The sequence below is a fragment of the Eleginops maclovinus genome, chromosome 14, assembly GCF_036324505.1.
Source record: "Eleginops maclovinus isolate JMC-PN-2008 ecotype Puerto Natales chromosome 14, JC_Emac_rtc_rv5, whole genome shotgun sequence".
Classification (NCBI taxonomy): Eukaryota; Metazoa; Chordata; class Actinopteri; order Perciformes; family Eleginopidae; genus Eleginops; species Eleginops maclovinus.
Genome location: NC_086362.1, coordinates 4,757,520 through 4,775,806, shown reverse-complemented (window position 1 = coordinate 4,775,806; position 18,287 = coordinate 4,757,520). Strand labels below are relative to the sequence as shown.

General features: G+C 41.8%; 1 protein-coding gene across 1 annotated transcript; it reads left to right on the top strand.

Moving 5' to 3' along the window:
* The first annotated feature begins 1,451 nt into the window (after nt 1–1,451).
* Nucleotides 1,452–17,925, top strand: zgc:194930 (uncharacterized protein LOC557813 homolog). The gene is made up of 3 exons (XM_063901197.1): nt 1,452–1,722; nt 12,007–12,059; nt 15,689–17,925. Exons 2-3 carry the CDS (start codon nt 12,028–12,030, stop codon nt 16,437–16,439), a joined length of 783 nt encoding a protein of 260 aa, XP_063757267.1. The 5' UTR covers nt 1,452–1,722; nt 12,007–12,027; the 3' UTR covers nt 16,440–17,925.
* The last annotated feature ends 362 nt before the right edge of the window (nt 17,926–18,287 follow it).

Here is an 18,287-nt window from a genome sequence, read left to right as displayed (position 1 = left end):
TTGTCTGAAGGTTTTACTTCTGAAACTCACTAATTAACATGTCAAACAACTTTGTTTAATATATGTAAAATGTAAAATCAACAAGTCGTCGTTTCCCAAAACGTTACGTGTTTAGCATGCTAAGCTAACCGTTTTTTATTCAGAACTTTGGGCAACTCTGTTCCCTTCATATTGCATATTTTCACTGGAGAGAAAATGTTAAAAAGGGAGGAAGCAGTGAAGTGAAAACAGAATTTATGCGCCACCACTGGCCCCATCTTTGAAAATGTCTAGAAGGGCTCTATTTTGCATTTGATGTGTCACATAGTTGTCATGTTTTGCGTCCGTGCAGAATGTTAGCCGCCATGCCTGTCATCCGCAGCCGGAGCAGGAAAAACATCTCCAATGTTTTTCAATGATATTCGGAGTATTTTATTTCCCAGAAGCCTGAAAAATGTTTACACCTTTATTCTCAGATCTCGTAGCAATCCAACAGTGTTGATACCGAAAAACCAGTTGACAGGCTTACATTTACATACATCACAGTTACACGTTGTTTGGATAAGATTGCACTAAGAAGCACAACACCGGAGTAACACAACGCCAAACTCCCTCCTGTCGCCCCCTTTCACCCAATTACTCAGATTAGTGTTATCATTTGTAACATCTTCATGAGGCAGCACCAAATGAAACGTTAATGTCTGTGTATCTGTAAACACTCAAACCGGTTTTTCAGTTCTGTTATCCTCAGATACAAAACAGCAAAACTACAAAACATAAAACATGGTTCAAGGACACTTCACTGGTAAATCATGTAACAGGTTAAAACTTAATATATGTTTGAATATAATTAACTATTGTGTACATGTATTCAGTATATGTCGTTTCAGACTCACACTCAAAGTATAGTCAAATATTTTCTCTTTTTCTGGGTTGAGGCCATGTTTTTGGTAAGTAGGTAGCAAGTGTCAAGAGGTTATTCCACACTAATCGCATCCAAGTCATATGATCAAACTGTGAAGAGGCTGTCAAGTTAAGCCGAGTCAAGCTGGACACTTTACCACATCACAACAGGAAGTCAAGCATATTAAAGGCGCATAATACAAATACATTCAGTTTGATGCATTTGAGGAAATACTATTGTCACATATCCATTGATAAGTTAAAGTGTGGTTCCTATACTTGTAAATGTGTCATCCCTGGTAGGTTATGCTTCTATTATTGCAGAAATACTTTTTGAGTTTTTACAAAAACGTGTTTTTTTACTTGATTTTTACCCTCCTGTAAATCAAAGGGGGAAAGGTGTACGGAAGTATATATTTGCCAAGCAGTAATACCAAGCAGATAGTTTAGCAAACTACATATTTGATATGCAGTCAATAGTTTGTCAGCGTTCAGGAGTTTTATTTTGAAAGGTGTGACCGGAAACAGTTGTAGTTCACTGTGTTTACGTTGACATTGGTCCACTAGTTTCCCAGGCTAACTAACCATCAGACGGCTGTTTAGACAGGAGACATGGGACTGTGGAGTCACCGAGGGGGGGAAACTCTTCTCCAAAACAACTCAAACCCAGGGAAAGAAGTCTCATCCAGCCAGAGGAAATGAAATGGAGTTTCTACTTGTACACGTGTATTGATTTCTACTCAGTAAAAGACCGAACGAGAAGACTTAAATGACCACTGAAGTTATCCGTGCTTTTTTGCTACCTAGGGCAAAGTGCCACACCTTCGCTTAGCGCAACAGGTAGGTTGAAACATTTGCTATCCTCTCGAGCTGTCTTACATATACAATAATGTTTTGAACTTTAAAGAGTGTGGAAAGTGTTGTTAAAGCGTTATGAAACCGTGGTGAGCTCAGCGTCGACGGTTTCTCACAGCGACAGGTGAGCCGTGAGCGGTGATGTCAACCATATGGCGAGTTGCGCTTTGAAAAACAAAGACGTACAATAACGTCACCGTGCTTTTGGAAAAACGGTGGTCATAAGGGTTTCGTGAATGGTAAATAATATAAGAAAAGTATGATAACACCCCTTTGAGCATATGTTTTTAGAGAGCCTACGCGAAATGTAGTTTCTGACACTGACAATGGAGATGTGAGCGCGCACCTGTTGCGCACTATGGCATACGGCTGATAATATTTCCCAATAGAAAACACATGTATAGAGTAAGTGTATAACTAGTGGCAGGCCTGGCTGTTCCTGGAAGAAAAGCAAAGAAGATATGTTTTCATTTTTTATTTAATAAGTTATTCTTTTGTACATATTCCTTTTTGTTGTCCCTATCTGTAAAAGCATTCTGGTAGACAAATACTGGATTTCTCTAAGTACGCTGTGGGCCTTCAGATAGGGATCAGGCTGTAAAATGCCCATCATGTGTTTGTTTTCATATCTTACTTAGGATCTTTTGCTTTATTGATTATATCATGTTATTATTTTATGCCACATTTAAAAGCTCAAATATATTTAACTTTATAGCTGCAATAATTAGACGACTTATCATCAGTCAGTTGATAAAAGTCTTACTTTTTTATATAGCATCTTGAAAATATGCAATATTATTTTGTCTGTTTTGTATTGTGTGTGGTTTGGACAGACAAAACAAAACATGGTAAGACATCATCTGAGACTCGAGTGGGCCTTTAATTTATCTCTGACTTTTTTCACTAAATGATAATGGTTTAAAATACTTGTTAGATGAAGCCCTAATACATGTTCAATAATATAGAACAACATTTTTAAAGCAGAAACCAGCACATATTTGCCTAAAAAAGTGACTCCAACCATAAGCATTCCCCAAAATAATGTTCTGCTGTCTAGTTATTTCAGCTGTAGTGGAATATAAACAGTAACCTTTGAGTAAAAATTCCATTTTAAAAGTTCAGTATTCGCTTTTACAGTGCTTTAAATGTGATGGATAAATTCCATCCCAGGCTGAACACAGTGCACTTTCAGGCAGGTGAAGTTAATGAGTGAATGGAGGGCTGTTATTGGGGCATTTGTTCTTTGTTGGGGTGGAGTGGAGAGGTGGAGGTGGAGGTGGAGGAGTGGTCTTGAATCAGTTAACCAGAGCTCCTGTACACGGCCTTGGGCTTTGTTTGCACATCTAACACGTAGCCCCGCTGAACTCTGGGTTGTTTAAAAAAGGCACACAAACTTGATGCCTGAGCGCAAACCTGTCCTGTCTGCCGTTTATCCCTCACCCATCATGTTAACCTCCGTTTAAAAGCTGCTCTCATATATCAAATGTCTCTTTAAACTCGGTGATGGTTTTTCTGGTCTGTTTTTTTTACCTCCAGTCAGGTTAGATTTACAACATCCTGACAATGGATTTACACAATATGCTAAGCTGTGGTTTGGAAAACACATTTTCCTGGCTTTAGAGGCAGACTCCACCCATGTGGCAGCCTATTAAACAAAACAAGCCATTAAAAGCGTATGTAAATATTATTTGCCCAAGGGCTAGTTTGCCTTGCAGCAGGATGACTCGACCTGAAACAGGATGTAAACATGAGGAAAGATCTCAGTGCTGTTGTTGCACAGATGACGGTTGTGTAACAAATTCCCAATAATTCTTTTGTATAATACGTAACAGAAATGGGAGTGTACTGTCGCTCCTAAATAGACTTAATGATGACATAGTTTTTGTAATATCGTACTGTCAGGATTTGGCAGGGTGTTTGACCCAAAACCAGTAAAAAGATGATGGCTTGAAAACCAAAAATAAGCAGTGGGAACCAGGCAAGGCAAAAGAACACAGAGAAAAACTGAACATGTACAGAGCACGGGGAACAGGATCAGGAACACAGGGAGAACCGACAGGAACATAGACGGAGAACGTTATGGAAGACCTATACTGTAGACGCACAAAACAAAGCTGGAGAGGGGAGGTGAAACACAGGGGCAGCAGGTAGGAGGACACAGGAATTAAAACAGGACAGGACACAAGGAGAAAAGGCATTTCAAAATAAAACAGCAACACAAAATCACAACAGTTACAATTACAAAGTTCTGTCTGAAGCTAAGAATTACTTTTAGTAACTGAGTAATTAGGAAAAAACATCTCCTTAGATTCACAATTTTGTCTTTACAATATCAGAAAACACTCTATTCAACTACACAGCTTTATTTTGACTTATTTTTTGCCCACTTTTTTGACGTGTATGCACACTAGCTGTAATTATTAAGTGTCAAACCTGGATAATGTATGCAAACATATCTCCATAAAAAAAAACAAAAGAGAAATATCTACATACTAGTTGTTTGAATGGTATAGACCCACTATTACCCCCCTTTTATTATTTACCGCTGCATCACTGACTCTATAGAATATAAAAAGCGAGCTCTTCGTAGTCTTGTTTACTCGCTTAAAGTACAACCGAGAGCTCCTGACTCAGGAGGATCCACGGGGGGAGAAACAGCAGCAGGTCTGTTTGCAGTGTGAGAGAGGAGGGGTGGGGGGTGGGGGGGGGGTGCTATTGATAAGTGAAGGCTGCTGGGTAATGGAAAGGAGACAGGACTTGTTTTCATCGGACTGCAGCCCACAGCCAGATAAAAAGACGTTTGGAGCTTGACCTCCCAAAACGTACGCGGACTACTTTGAGTAGGCTACAGTAAGTTGCTTGTGTGGGCGGAAAATCCATATCTTAATAAGAAAAGATTGATCCAGTGACAAGGGTTCAATTTATATAAATAGGTCGGCATGACAACTCGCCATGGATACACTTGCCTGATCACACCAGGCGTATTCATAGAAGACAGTTCAAGGTGAGCCCGTCAAAACGCACGCAATCCAAATCAATTGAGAAGGTGTGGTGTATTAAATCTGTTCGGTTAGTGGTATGCACAAAGACAGTTCTGGGGGAACTTCCACAATTGGCTCTGGGAACCTCGTATGGCCCGCGTTGGTGTATGATACTATGCTGTTGTAATAAACCTTATTATATACAAGCTGGTGTCTCCGGAGACTTCTTCATCATCTTCACAAACATCGCTACAAGATAAACCTCAGACTAATTATGATTGGACAGATTTCTTTCATTGTGAGGTTACTCAATAACATCCCTCTGACATCACTCGCTCTTTTGTGGGAAGCGTTATCAGGTGTGGAAGGTTATCTCATTTACTGTATATGCAGGTTGTTAAAAGGTGGATAAAGCAGAGGGTGAGACAGCGCCACTTTTTTTTTTTCAGACCTTAGAATCGTGTATTGACATTTCAGGCTGATTTTTTTTTAAAGCCTCGGAGCTGATAAGAGGCTAAATTGACCGGCTTATCGAATGCTGCAGTTCTCTCTCAGCACAGAAATGCAGAGGGAACACCGGTGGCTGGCGACTACAAGGAAATCCTGCCAATAAGTGCTTCTTTTTCATTTGTGATTTGTGATAATAGCCAGTTTCAGCTCAAATAAATGGAATGGATTTCAGATCAGGTTTAAATGAACACCAGGACGATTTGATATGATACTAAGAACGACTGGATTACTTTACCATTTGCTTTTCAAAGTAGGTAATAAGGGATGCAACTTTATACTATCCTTTGAGGCTCGCCAAATAATGTATCGCCTTAAACGGAATCTTGAGATATTGTGATACCTCTGCATATCTTTCTGAGCAACTTCCAGTGATAAAATCTGCCCTTATGTCAGTAGAGCGGACCCACAGTTGTGTTATCCTGAGACCCATCATGCTGTTTTGCTTTGGAAAACCTGAGGGCAGCTATGGAGTAGTCTTCACAATCTTGTCTTTCTACCAAGGGTGCGTTCAGGTACAGTCAATTCTTTAGGTCCAGATCCCAAAATGATGTCTTTGTCCAACCAAAAATATTCAGTTAGCAGTGATATTCAAATGAGATAAACTCACATTTAAAAAACTGCGTATCGGTTAATCTGTGCAGCTCTACTTTGGACAACTGAATGGGGAATAAGAACTTCAATTTGTACGATTTACCACAAAATATTATTCCAAACTTCCCCCCCGGTTGTCTTTTAGCACACCAGACACAAACATCCATTGTAGCAATCAAAATTCCCATCCAACCTGTCTTGGCCGCTGTGATGAAACTCACCATCGGTATAGAAAAACAACAACAGACCATCATATGGATGTCAGACCAGTTCGTCAAGTTTTCCATCAACAAACCCCTCCCACGCGAACATGATCTCCCTCCTCACTGTACCTTCACTCGCACAAAACACCAACACTCAAGACCAGAAGGTGTCAAGATATGAATGATGCTTTATGAAGGTAACACTCATCTTACATGACCATAACACTATCTATCAGGTGACCGAGTTATGTAGCAACAGCGGGGTCCTTGTATTGAAAGACTCGACGCCTTTGTTGTAAAGTTCACCCTCGAGAGGAATATTCATATCTACACCTCAGGGCCACGACTCTCCGAATGCGTATTCAATTACTGTCCGAAGATAAGAGGAAAAGGGATTTTTATTATCTATTAGGAGGCTGCAGTTATTATACAGGCTCTCTAAACCTCGTCCAACTGTGAGTGGCTTCAGAGATATGTGCCGTGTTTAGACCCGCAACTAAAACCCCCGGTTACACAGGAAAAGGCTGTGGATGGATTTCAATCGTCCAAGGGCAAAACAAAAACAACCGCTACCAGATATGCTGGGGGAAGACTATATTTAGGAGCCGAGACAGAGTGTGTTGAGGTTGTGGTGAGACACATACACCTATTTACTTGTACTTTTCTCATTATTATTCACCATTTACATCAGAAATATACCAGGAAACAACTCTTTTACTGTGGCGGGAATGGTGGAAGTCCAATGTGTGTTGTAATCGTCAATTATTTTACGAAGATGCTCCGACTAGTCCCCGTGTATGACTGTCCAATCACCGTCAATTTGTAAGTGCACGATTAAGCGTTGATAGTGACCAACGGCTGGATGAATAGCCCTCCCCGTGCAGTTACCCGTCAGGTTATCACATTTAGCTTTAGCAGTGTTAGCATCGTTAGTCGCTAGCCGCCACATCAGCCATCGTCCATTTTGAGAACCATATAGCGGTAATATTAACGCTCTAATTTACATCTAGGGTCATGTTGAAGGCCCTGTGTAAACATATTCTCTTGTTTACATGTTTACACTCTTCCTATCTTCTTTTGTATTGCCTTTGAGCGTTGCTACATTACCACCAAGTGTGAAACCATTGGCAGAAATATGTTTGACATCGATATGCTTCCTTGTATAGAGTTATATCAGAACACTCCAATCGCATCTCTGTGTGCTAACCAGGAAATATGAAGCTACCGTCAGGGTTTAGCTCTCCTGTCCAAAGGTTAAAAAAAGATCTGCCTTGTAGCGCCTCTAAAGCACACCGTATAATCCCTTCTGGTAATGAAACCCTTCAATTACTGTGAGAATAACCACTCCTTCCCCACATGATAACTGTTTTTAAACTCTTAACAGGGGAAATTCATTTCAGCGGGACTCTTTCCAGTGGAAGGGTTATTTTAAGCCTTATCTTTCCTGAGAATTTCTCCACCCGCAGCAATCGTTCAAAATTGACTCTGACTGGTCCACCGGTATCCCCTGGATTTCAATCCATTCCTCTTTTAAGGGACACTCTACAGCAATCTCAGTTTTATTGCACCTGTTTCTCCAAAATGAAATGTTTCAATTTCCCCCGGAGAAAACTCAGAAAGTGAAAAAACGGGAGCTCGGCCAAGCTGCCAGCGCTGAAATATCTCTCCCCTTCAGTAATCGCCCTCCGATCCTCCCTATCATAAAACAGGAGCAATATATAATATATTGAGCAGCACAGGGAGCAGATAAAGCCCTGTTATTGCCGGCCAACAATGGCCAATATGTGAATGAATGATAGTCATTTGATGCACAGATTGAATTCCTGATCTCGTTATGACTTTGGGAAGTCTCCGGGGAAACAGCATGATTGGTCATTTGGATATGCTGCTGTGTGAATCTGAGTCAGCTGCTGGTGTGACTGTAAAGCCTTTCTGAGGGATCCCTCAGCACTGTGAGGTGTACATGACTCCGTTTCTCATGAATCCTCCAGCATGCTTTAAAATAACAGGTCCATTCTTCAGCCGGACTGCTTCATGACATAATGTGTTCATCAAAGTTTAGAGTTCATATTACTGTAAAATCAATTTGTGGGAGTATTATTACGAATGTATTGGTAGTGTTTTTAGGTTTTAATGGATTGAGGGCAAAACCAACCTCTTAATACACTGTTTATTTAACAATGCGTCATGCTTACCCATTTAAACAAAAACACTCACACAACTTTCACAAGACCCAACAAAGTTTTGAGTTCCACGTTGCGTTCTGGCACCTTGTTGAGCTACAATGAAATTAAAATGTTCAAGATTTCCCATTTCCGACCCCCTACATTGTGAGAATGTGCCTCTCTTCTGTCTTATGTAAAAGGCTGACTACATTTATATGTTTAGATGTTTAATTTGGGCCTAACACACACTTTAAAGATGTCATCTTGGGCTTCACGAGGTGGTTTTTACCTCAGGTTCTATTTTGGCAGAACCACTAGCATTGAATCAGCTTCGGTCTAAAGAATCTGACTTTTGGGACCACGCAGAACGCTTTAACACCACAGATCAATCTTTAAACATGCCGCACTGGTTTTCCCACTTTTCTCTGTGTATTTAAAGGTATTTACTCAGCAAACACAGTGTGGCTAAGATGACAGCTGCAAGTAGACACAGTGGAGCCAGAACATAAATCAGCCCGCTTTGTTAGTCATGTTTGTCCTTAGGCAGAGATCTTGGGAGTTGTCTCCGACTTTTGACGCTAATATCACTTAGTTATTTGTGATGTAACTAGCTAAGATGGCAATGGGACTGTATCTCTGCACTGAGGAACACTTCCTCTCTGACTTTCCTGCTGACCAGGAGCCCGAATGCTCAGCCCGAGGCAGGTAACACTGCAATCACATAGTCAGAACTCAGGCCACACAGAGAGGGTTTTTGCCTTGCAAATTGGCAACCCAACTCCACACGGATGCAAACCAGCTTTTTCCGACCCAGGCAGCCAACCATCAGCCAGCCTGTGTGATGGTGTGTCCTCGTTTTGTAAGAAATAGAAACGTAGAGACATTTAATTGCACCTATTTTAGTCAGTGATGATAACCTCTAACAACCAAGAGCTGAGTAAACACGCAGCAAAGTAACTTTTGATGCCATAATATTAAAAGCCTTGCGTAAGATGAAGAAGATGAAGAAGAAGACGTGTGTTTTTATCACATCCCTGCCACAAGTGCTTCATTATGTCCACACTTCTTCTAGTTTGTTATATTCCCATGCTTTGACACATGAGCGGGAGAGTCATGAGATTGACTGCAGGGGTAAATACTCTTGGAAAAGTCATCTTGTTCCTTTTTGTCTTTGTTTTTCTAATACTATATCTTTGAAGTGATCCTGTGGTCGCATACTATTGGAAATACCAAAAAAAGGACTATTCATCATTACTTATACTGCAGGTTTTAGTGTTTTTAGGATTAATTAAAGGAGGCATATCTTTGTGCTACTGTTTGTTTTATTTGTACTATAAAATGTTCTGGCTCCGTAGCTACAGGCTGAAAGAGAATAAATGTAGTCAGCAGTCTCCAATCCTTTTACTGGCAGCTTTATCGGCGTAAAATGTAGACAATACTTTAATCATGCAAGTCTAATTAAACAGTTTTGATTTAACCTTGCTTTACCCTTCATGTGACCATATTTTATTAAGAAAAGTGTGCATCATTTCGCTTGAAGTTATTGCTTAATTACCCCGCTGTCACTGCATTTAATAATCCATGTACTGTCACAGTGTTTTTATCTGTAGTGAAAACGTGGTGCCAGGAAAAGGAGCTAAACTTATTCAAGCTCATAATTAATTCATAACAATCCAGTCAGCAATTGTTATGTCACAGGGTTTAGGGCCATTCATTTTCAGCAAATAGATATGTAGTCGGATTCGTGATGAAGCTCCTCAAACGCATCCAGGCAGCCCGCAAGCACATTAAAACATCCCCAAGGGTAAGGGTGAGGGGAAGAGGCAGACACATATCACCGAGATATGAGATATACATAATGCACAAGGCAACAACCATCGCACAACAAACAGCAGGAAGAGGAAATTTGCTGGAGGGGGAAATCAGCATGAAAGGATTGGGAGTTGGATCCCAATTATTAACCTGTTTGAATGTGACTAGTAATTGTCAAAGTCAGCTGATAGTGACTTCTTCTTCCGGGACCGATGCGGCACTCCATTAGTGTGATAGTTCCCGATGCCCGCTGGGAAATTACCTCCTGTCTTGCCCCCCTACTGGAAGATAAGGGACACTTGGTTGGTGGGTGCAACCGTGTGGAACAGGCTCCTCTATTTAAAGCACCACTGAATCTCCAAATTGCACTTTTCATGCAACACTGTCTTCGCTTCTTCAACAGTAGCTGCGAGTGTGCCGGTTAAGATGAAGTTGAATTTGCGTTGGGGATTGTTTCAGCTCAGTTACAGTCCACCTAGTTTCTCTGAAGGACAAGGAGAGAATAGAGGCTGCTCAACGACTCAGTTTTTCTCTGAACTCATGTTCTATGTTGTGGTGCGCAGCAGCAAACCTGTACGGGGATGATGAGACGCCTGGGGAAAGCAGTCATGCTTCGCTGCTTTTGAACACACAACACAGTCTTTCATGTTAAAAAAATGTGACCTTAGAAAGAGTGGGGCAGTGCTTCTGTGTTCTTGATGCTAACCTGAAAGTTAGCATCGCAATGGCTACCTCAACAAAGAGCAATGGGATTTCTCCTTTTAGTGAAACATGATGCTCACATGTTTTGCTCAGAAGGATAAGCTCCAAATATTAACTTTTGTATTGATTGAAGCGTTAATGCAGAAGTAAATCCCTAACATTAAGCTTTTAGCCAAGCTCATAGCGGTCACACAGATTTGTGTTTGGCATGATTGAGTAATCTTAGCGCCACTCTTTAGCCACAACACGAAAAAGCTTTAGACAGTGGGGAATCGACTGACGTGTTTTATGTTGGGGAACAACACGTTAAAATCTGGTGGGCTTGTTTAAACCACAGACCTTATTTCAAACCAAAAACTCAAGGGAACCCAAAGTGATAAAATGCTAACTCATTTCCAGGTTCAGGACTCATTCCTGCACCACTCTTTTATAAGTGTAGGGTTAGGGTTGGGGTTAGTTATCAGGCCCTCTTTAGATAATGCTTAAATGTTGAATGAAGTTCCTCCACATAACAACAATGCCTATTTCCAAGCGCTGTTCTTTGTTGACAAGAAGTTAAAGTAATGTACATGACAGTCTTGTCCTTTTAAAGAAATCCTGTTGTTTCTTATCTGTCATTAAATGAAGCAGCACCACAAACTTGTTGAAGTTATCCCACTGTTCAAGGTTTCGACCAAAGGTAAAGGACGGACCTGCAGGGTCAGAAAGTTAGGGTTAAGAATAGAAACGTCTCGTGGGCAGACATCCTTCCTTTATTCCACAAAGAGATACTGTGTCCTCTATCTCCTTCTCCTTCGCTCGAAGACAAACCCATTCAAGACTCAGTGATTAATTATTTACCCAGGCAATGAAATGCCAAAGCCGAGAGGAACACACCACCAGGAGAGAAAAAAGGTCACTCCCGTCCTGCACGTAGAAACACACTCCACAACACACACTGTCACACAAACACACAACAGTGATGGATGGCAATAACATCTTTATCGGTGCTTCAGGCAGACAGAGTTTTCATCCTTGTGTCCAAACACCGACGAGACCAAGGGCAAGGCAAAAACTTGAGTGATGAGACGCATTCCTCGAGAGGGCGCTCATTTAAAAACCGCTCACATGTCAGAGGTGGTGAACCGTCCGATCAATAGCATCTCGCAATCCGTCAAAGTGTGTGTTGTAGTTCCTGTGGCTTAAGAATGAATGTAGCCTCTAAAGCTTGGACATTGATGGCTAATGTCAGCTGCTTTAAAATATATATTAAAGACGTTTTGACGCTTTAGATCGCCTGATATCTTTGTTTATATCCTTCCACAGCTCTACTACACAGCTGGCCAAATGGGGTGCCAATGCTGCAGGATGATAAAAAGGTGAGTAATTACCTCTACTTGTGTTTGGTTTCGGGATCCTTTCAAAAAATAAAACTGACAGAGGACACAATCTCACATTTCACTGATGTATGTTTGGTTTATTCACGTGACATTTTCTTTTACTTTCCTCTAGTTACATCAACCCAGTTTTTGTTTTATGTTTGGTGGTTTTGATGGTGGTGAATTGACCTTCAGTTGTGGTACTCACTAGATAGAAGAAGTATAAATAAAGTATAACAGGAGATCCAAAGACACTGCGTCTCTCAGTTTAAATAATTTACAGAGCTTACGGGGAAAATGTTTCATTGAGTTTCTTTCTACTAAAGAAATAGTGAGTAAATACATGTTCTCTCTTGTTATTTGAACTGACACTTTAAATGTCCGTCTTTTTTGGCAACCAAGTTTGTTAAATGTCAGTAAAATTAGGAAAAATGACTCTTCATTACGCTCTATCCCCGGAGCCTCGATTCAAATAAGAAAACAACAAACCAAAACAAATGTATCCGGTAAAAGTGATCAGTTTTCAATTTCACACTTCCCAAAGCTTCGGAACTCTTTAGCCTTTGTCCGTGTTCCTTTTACACATTTTATCCAGGTGTTGTTTGCCTTTGTTTTAATCTAGTGCCAACCACTTACTCCCATTAGATTTAGCTCTACTAAATATCAGCATGCTAACGTGCCAATGGGAAACATGATACCAGCATTTTAGCATTTGCATTGTGAGCACGTTAGCAATAAGCACTTTATCGCCCTGATCAATCAACTTATTTTAAGCGCTAATTCGTGTTAGCTCTTTATATTAGCATACGATAAACTCCAGTCCGCCTCCTCACTCACAGCCTCTCACTAGATTTCCTTATCTGCAGGTGAACAGGGACAATTCAAATGTCTCCTTGCCCGCATAATGATTTCTTGTCTCGTTCATGCAGATAGTGAAGGGTCCATTTATAATATGTCTGCGCTCCGCCTCACGTGGGCTCTTTGTGCAAACTGTGAGTCAATATGCCAATAGCCATCACCCTTGGTTACTGTATTTCCTTGCAGGACTGTCTGCTCATTAAAAGCCTACACGGCATTCGTTGTCAGGGTTTGACATCACGGTGCTTTCTGAGGTGAGAGGGGGAGATAGAAACAGGGCCGGGGAACGAGATTTTCATCGCAGATTAATGAAAGGGTACGCAGGGACTCGCATACCGGAGCCGTAATCCCCCTCCTCACTTTTTCTTTTTTTCCTTTGCCATGTCAAAGACACACATGTGGATGCTTGCGACATACACACACATACCTCAGTGATTGTCTGGAGTGTCACATTTCTGGGCTTAGTGGTGTTTAGGGTCGGGCAGGGTGGGCTTGTAGGTTACTGGGTCAACAATTCAGACCCTGTAAGCCGACACATTCCAGGTCGATTATTTTATTTTGAAAAAGGAATATTTGAATTTGAGTCTCCAGAACTAGTTTCAATGTGTATTCGATCCCAAATTAAATAAAAAGCAGTGAGTCTAAAGGGTTCAGAATTCTACGCTTGAACATGTGTTGATTGACCAAACTCCCCAACTCAAAAATATGTTGGAATATTCCTTTTAACTTGATAGTAAATATAATATCACATTAACTCTCCCCATGTTTCCTTTGCGTCTCGCTTAAAAGAGACATATTATTGCCATATACCCAAATGAATGTGCTATACCAACCCAAAATATGTGCTTTTTGGGTGGGGGGCTTTAAGAGACGGGCGCCAAAACAGAGCATTTAACACAGAGGTATATTCAGATTGACATTATGAGGAGAATAATGTGTGTTTTTTAACATTACCAGCAACTTATGTCCCCTTTAAAATCACAATGTGCTCGAGATAGAGATGTTCATCGTAGGCTAATGTTTTTCGTGGCATAAAATCAACTCGCACCGCTGACTGCATTATATTTCAAACCGTTGTAATCAGCTTAAATGTAATAGCAGAAGTGAGTTGGCATTGTGCTCGCATACTGCTGCTGGGATGGCTTATCGTTGTATTAGCTCAAAGGAGTCTTATCCTCCTTATAACTCCATCCCAATTTGACCTGATGCAGTGAACAGCAACTTGTCTGCTGAGCTTTCGCAGTTAAAACATATGCAAATAACGTCTTGTTCCAGGACCGAGGTGCGTCCTACAAAAATAACTATTTAGAATAAGCAAAACATCACGGAGAGGGAATCCCAACGGAGAGAGGGAAGGAGGAACTCCCAAGAACCAAATGCATCGTCTTAAATGCAAATTTGAACAAAAGGGAGCAGCTGCCTTTCTCTCTAGATTACTTTTCATGCTCAAAATGGTCATTTTTAAGTCTGATAAGTACAGTAACACTAATATTCCAAATGTATTCAATCTTCCCAAGCGTTTAAAGGCTTTCCCAGCTTCTTGAGAATATCTTGGATTAAGAAAATGCTTACTCCTGGTAGTTTATGTCCAGCTTCAAGACTCATTGGTCTTATTTTTGTAGTATACCTCTCGTGTGTGTGTTTGTGTTAGTGTGGCTTGTCTGAAAGCGAGCCTCAGATTTCACCTTGGCTCAGCGGCGGCGCTGCCCAGGAGCGAGAGAAATGGAAAACATTCATTTTCTCAGCGCTCCACTGTGAAGGGAGACAGAGGGGAGGATGCAGGGTGAGGGAGCGAGAGGTGCTTCAGTCAGAGGGGTTAGCGTGTGCATGTGCGTGTGTGTGTGTGCGTGTGTGTGTGTGTGTGTGATTGAGTAGTTTAATATATCTGAACGTTTCAATTCTTCTTATCAAGTACAGGAATAGTGTGAAGTAAAGCAAGAGGTGTGGAGATTTTTAAAAATACACCGAGCAGAAAAGAAGAGGACAACTTGAGACAGAAAGAGGAGGCGAGGATAGATGGAATGAAGGCGCTCAGATCAAGGAGAAGCCAAGTGCACAGGGACGGTAGACGGCAAGCTGCAACAACAATGAAGTGACACCGAAAGAGAGGTGAGGGATGAAGTTAGGGCGGAGGCTCCTGGAGAAGTGTGAGATGGAGGCAGCTCAGCTGGGGTTACGAGTCTCCGAGGGTAGAGGAGAAAACAAATGAAATGACAAAACATGACGCTCTCGCAGCAGGTGATGTCTGACAGCCTGTTACTCTGTCAACAAAATAAAGCCCACCTGCCAACACACTAATACCTGCCGAGGTGTGTGTTTGTACTGTATGCCCTTGTAGGAAAACTCTCCAAAACAGGGTTAAAAACATTCCCTTATTCTGCTTTTTATTCACCTGATTGCGAAAGAAAGTCTTTACAAAATGCCCTCTTCACAAAATTAGGGCTCATTATTTTTAGAAAACAAAAGGGTGAATTGATTTCCATTTATTCGCTTTTTTTGTCGGTTATACGACAATCAGCTGCCTTTTGTTTTATTCAAAAGTTGCTTTCTGAAACTGTTAGAAGACCTTTTAATTTATTTGATTTACCGTTAATAATTGAAGAAGTTGGGTGATTATTTCCTAGACTTCTATACAAACTGATTTTTTTTTGCAAGAGACGTCGCACCCTGTTGGCCATTAGAAGATTAGGCACCAGCCCATTGTGGCCACTTCTCAGGACCCTTTGGAAGTCTTTTTTTTTTAACCCCCTTTTTGTCTGTCTCTCTCATAGCTACATCTACGACCCCTCAGAGGTGGTGGATGGCAGGAAGACGGACTCTGCGGACAGATCACTCTACCAGCCGCACCAGCTGCCACGCTGCGACCCGCTGCAGAAGCAGAAGGAGGGCTTCAACAACCTGGGCTACAGCAAGTCCAACGACAGCACGCTGAAACTGGAGGTGGACAACAACCACGTCAACCACAGGCTGCACGCCGCACCCGCCAACGAGCACTGGCAGGCGACGGCGCCCCCCACAGATGGAGGTCTGTACATCATCCAGCCAGATGCTCCAGGACCGAGATGGGTTATCCAGGAAAGAGGACCGAGCCAAGTACCCGTTTACCCCAACAGACAGGAGAACCAGAGGAGCTTCTCCGAGCAGGAACGCCACGTGACGCGGAGCAGGTGGGACAACGGCGTAACAGAGTGTGTGATCATTAGCGACAGCCTGTCCGCAGACGAGATAGACGAGGGCGTAGGAGGGACGCCGGAGTACCTGTGTGACACGGGGGACGAAGCCAGCATCCTGTCGGTGGACATCCAGACCAGCACAACCAGCCTGTCCTCGGGCGACACCAGGGACGGGCTCGGACTGCCAAAGGCTCTGGACGTTTCAACGGTCGAGAGCGGGATCTCAGTGATGAAGAGCGAGGACGAGGAGGAGGAGGAGAAAGGGGAGGTGAATAGCGTCACAGACTCTATGGTGGCGGAGGCTCTGGCTGCTCTGGAGGCAGCGACAGCGGGGGAGGACTGCGAGTGACAGAACGCCTCTCGCTTATCCCCCCCAAAACAAACTCACAGACCTGAATGCAACTTGACGGTGTGTTCAAAGCCACCATGTAACTTTAATGATCGAATGAAGGAAAACAAAATAAGTACAGATTTATTTTTGAACTCAATCTTGTATATTTTTTTATTTTGGACACTTTGACGGAAGATGTTCGCCTTGTGAAGGAGGCAACTTTTCCAGCGCCACGAGTGAAGAGTTTGACTAGACTATTACTATCAACCCTTTCAAATGAAGTGTGTCTAACACTCCAGTCCTAACAGGCCTTTACGTGCTCATTCACTGCTTTGCCATGTCCATACTGCCCTTGTTCAGGTGTTCGTAAAGGAAACCTGACACTTTAATCGCATTTTTGCTTCATTTTGGAGCATAGCTATGCTAATTGCTAGCATAGAGCTAATTGTGAACACACAGTGCTCGCCATAGCTTGCTGTCTCTTCAGGAATGTCGCCCTCGTTTCACTGAGCGGGCGAGAGAGGAAAGGTCATCTCATGTTTTTTTTATCATAATGTCTTCGGTTTTTATTTATAATATCCTCACTTGCGTTGATTTATTCTGAGAAGAAACCGGACGTTGTTTGCAGCGATATAGCAGGATGGAGGAAGAGCGAGCGGTCCTTATTTATAACTTTTTGTGTCATTTCATCAGAATTAAGCAGAATGAATATCTACTTGGAAATTTAGGAAAATTAGTTTACACTGTTGTTACGTCTTCACACACACTGACCACTGTTTGTTTTTCTGTCAATTAATAATGTAACTGATTGCACAACATCACAGAGAGACCATTTTAGTTTCTGCAGCCTTTCAACCTTAACTAGACCAGAGGGGGAACCATAAAGCTGCTTCGACAGAGCCATGCTTTCTCACAGATAGACACATTGTAGCCTGCCAGACAAACCCTAAAATCCCAGTCAGAGAGATAACATATACCATGATGATTGTAATCAACTGACTCCCTGCGCGTTCCCATAAATGGTGTTGGTTTTGAGCATCATTTGACTCAAAACACACAAGATTTAACATTTTTTGGGGGGAGTATTTGATACCAGTGTATTGTATGATCAACAATTGCTTTGCTCCTTTAAGCAAATTAGGGATTTGTCATATTGTGGTATACAAACAAGCTTGACTTGGACTGGCCTTTTAGTCTCGCAACATGGTACACCCCTCAGAGAATCATTGGATAATAAACCACACATGAGCCACCACCCCACTAGCTTTGTTATTTAACAGGTCAGGCTTTGTGTTTCTAGCTGGACTCTGACATTAGTTCACCCTGCAGCCTTATAAGGAAGTGATTGTGGTTAGATGATGAGTGTGTTGATGCAAAATAAGATGTTTTGCTGAATGAAGTTCTGAATTTGTTTCACTGCGACTCCCCCTTATCACACCTGCCAAATCATTCCTATACTACATCATATTTGTATTGTAAAATAAAGGAATTTACTTAAAACATATGCAAGCTGTGATGTTCTTCGTGTGTCCGAGATATCCCGTATTTTCATGTAGTATAGTAAAACAAAAGGTAATCGGGACTCCGGGACACCCCAAGCCCCCAGAAAGCGCGCCGGACGTTGAAAGAAATGTTCATACTGGCCGAACGGTGGTACTACAACTTCTGTATCAGTCACGGGATACCATTGCCCATTTTTTCCCGTTGATTTACATGGGGAAAGAGACGTTTGTTAATCAACCTATCCGTTTTTTTTATAGTTTAACCAACTACCCATTAAGAACACTTAAATAGCCCTTGTTTAAATAATCAGCGCTAAGAGCTCCATCCAGTTATTTCCCTCTCCATTCATTAGACTGAGACTGG

What these genes read in the sequence shown, in the direction of transcription:
- zgc:194930 (XM_063901197.1), top strand. Translation starts at nt 12,028, where the DNA reads ATGGGGTGCCAATGCTGCAGGATGATAAAAAG. An exon ending in TGCTGCAGGATGATAAAAAG is followed by an intron (nt 12,060 to 15,688) that starts GTGAGTAATTAC and finishes TCTCTCTCATAG; the next exon opens with CTACATCTACGACCCCTCAG.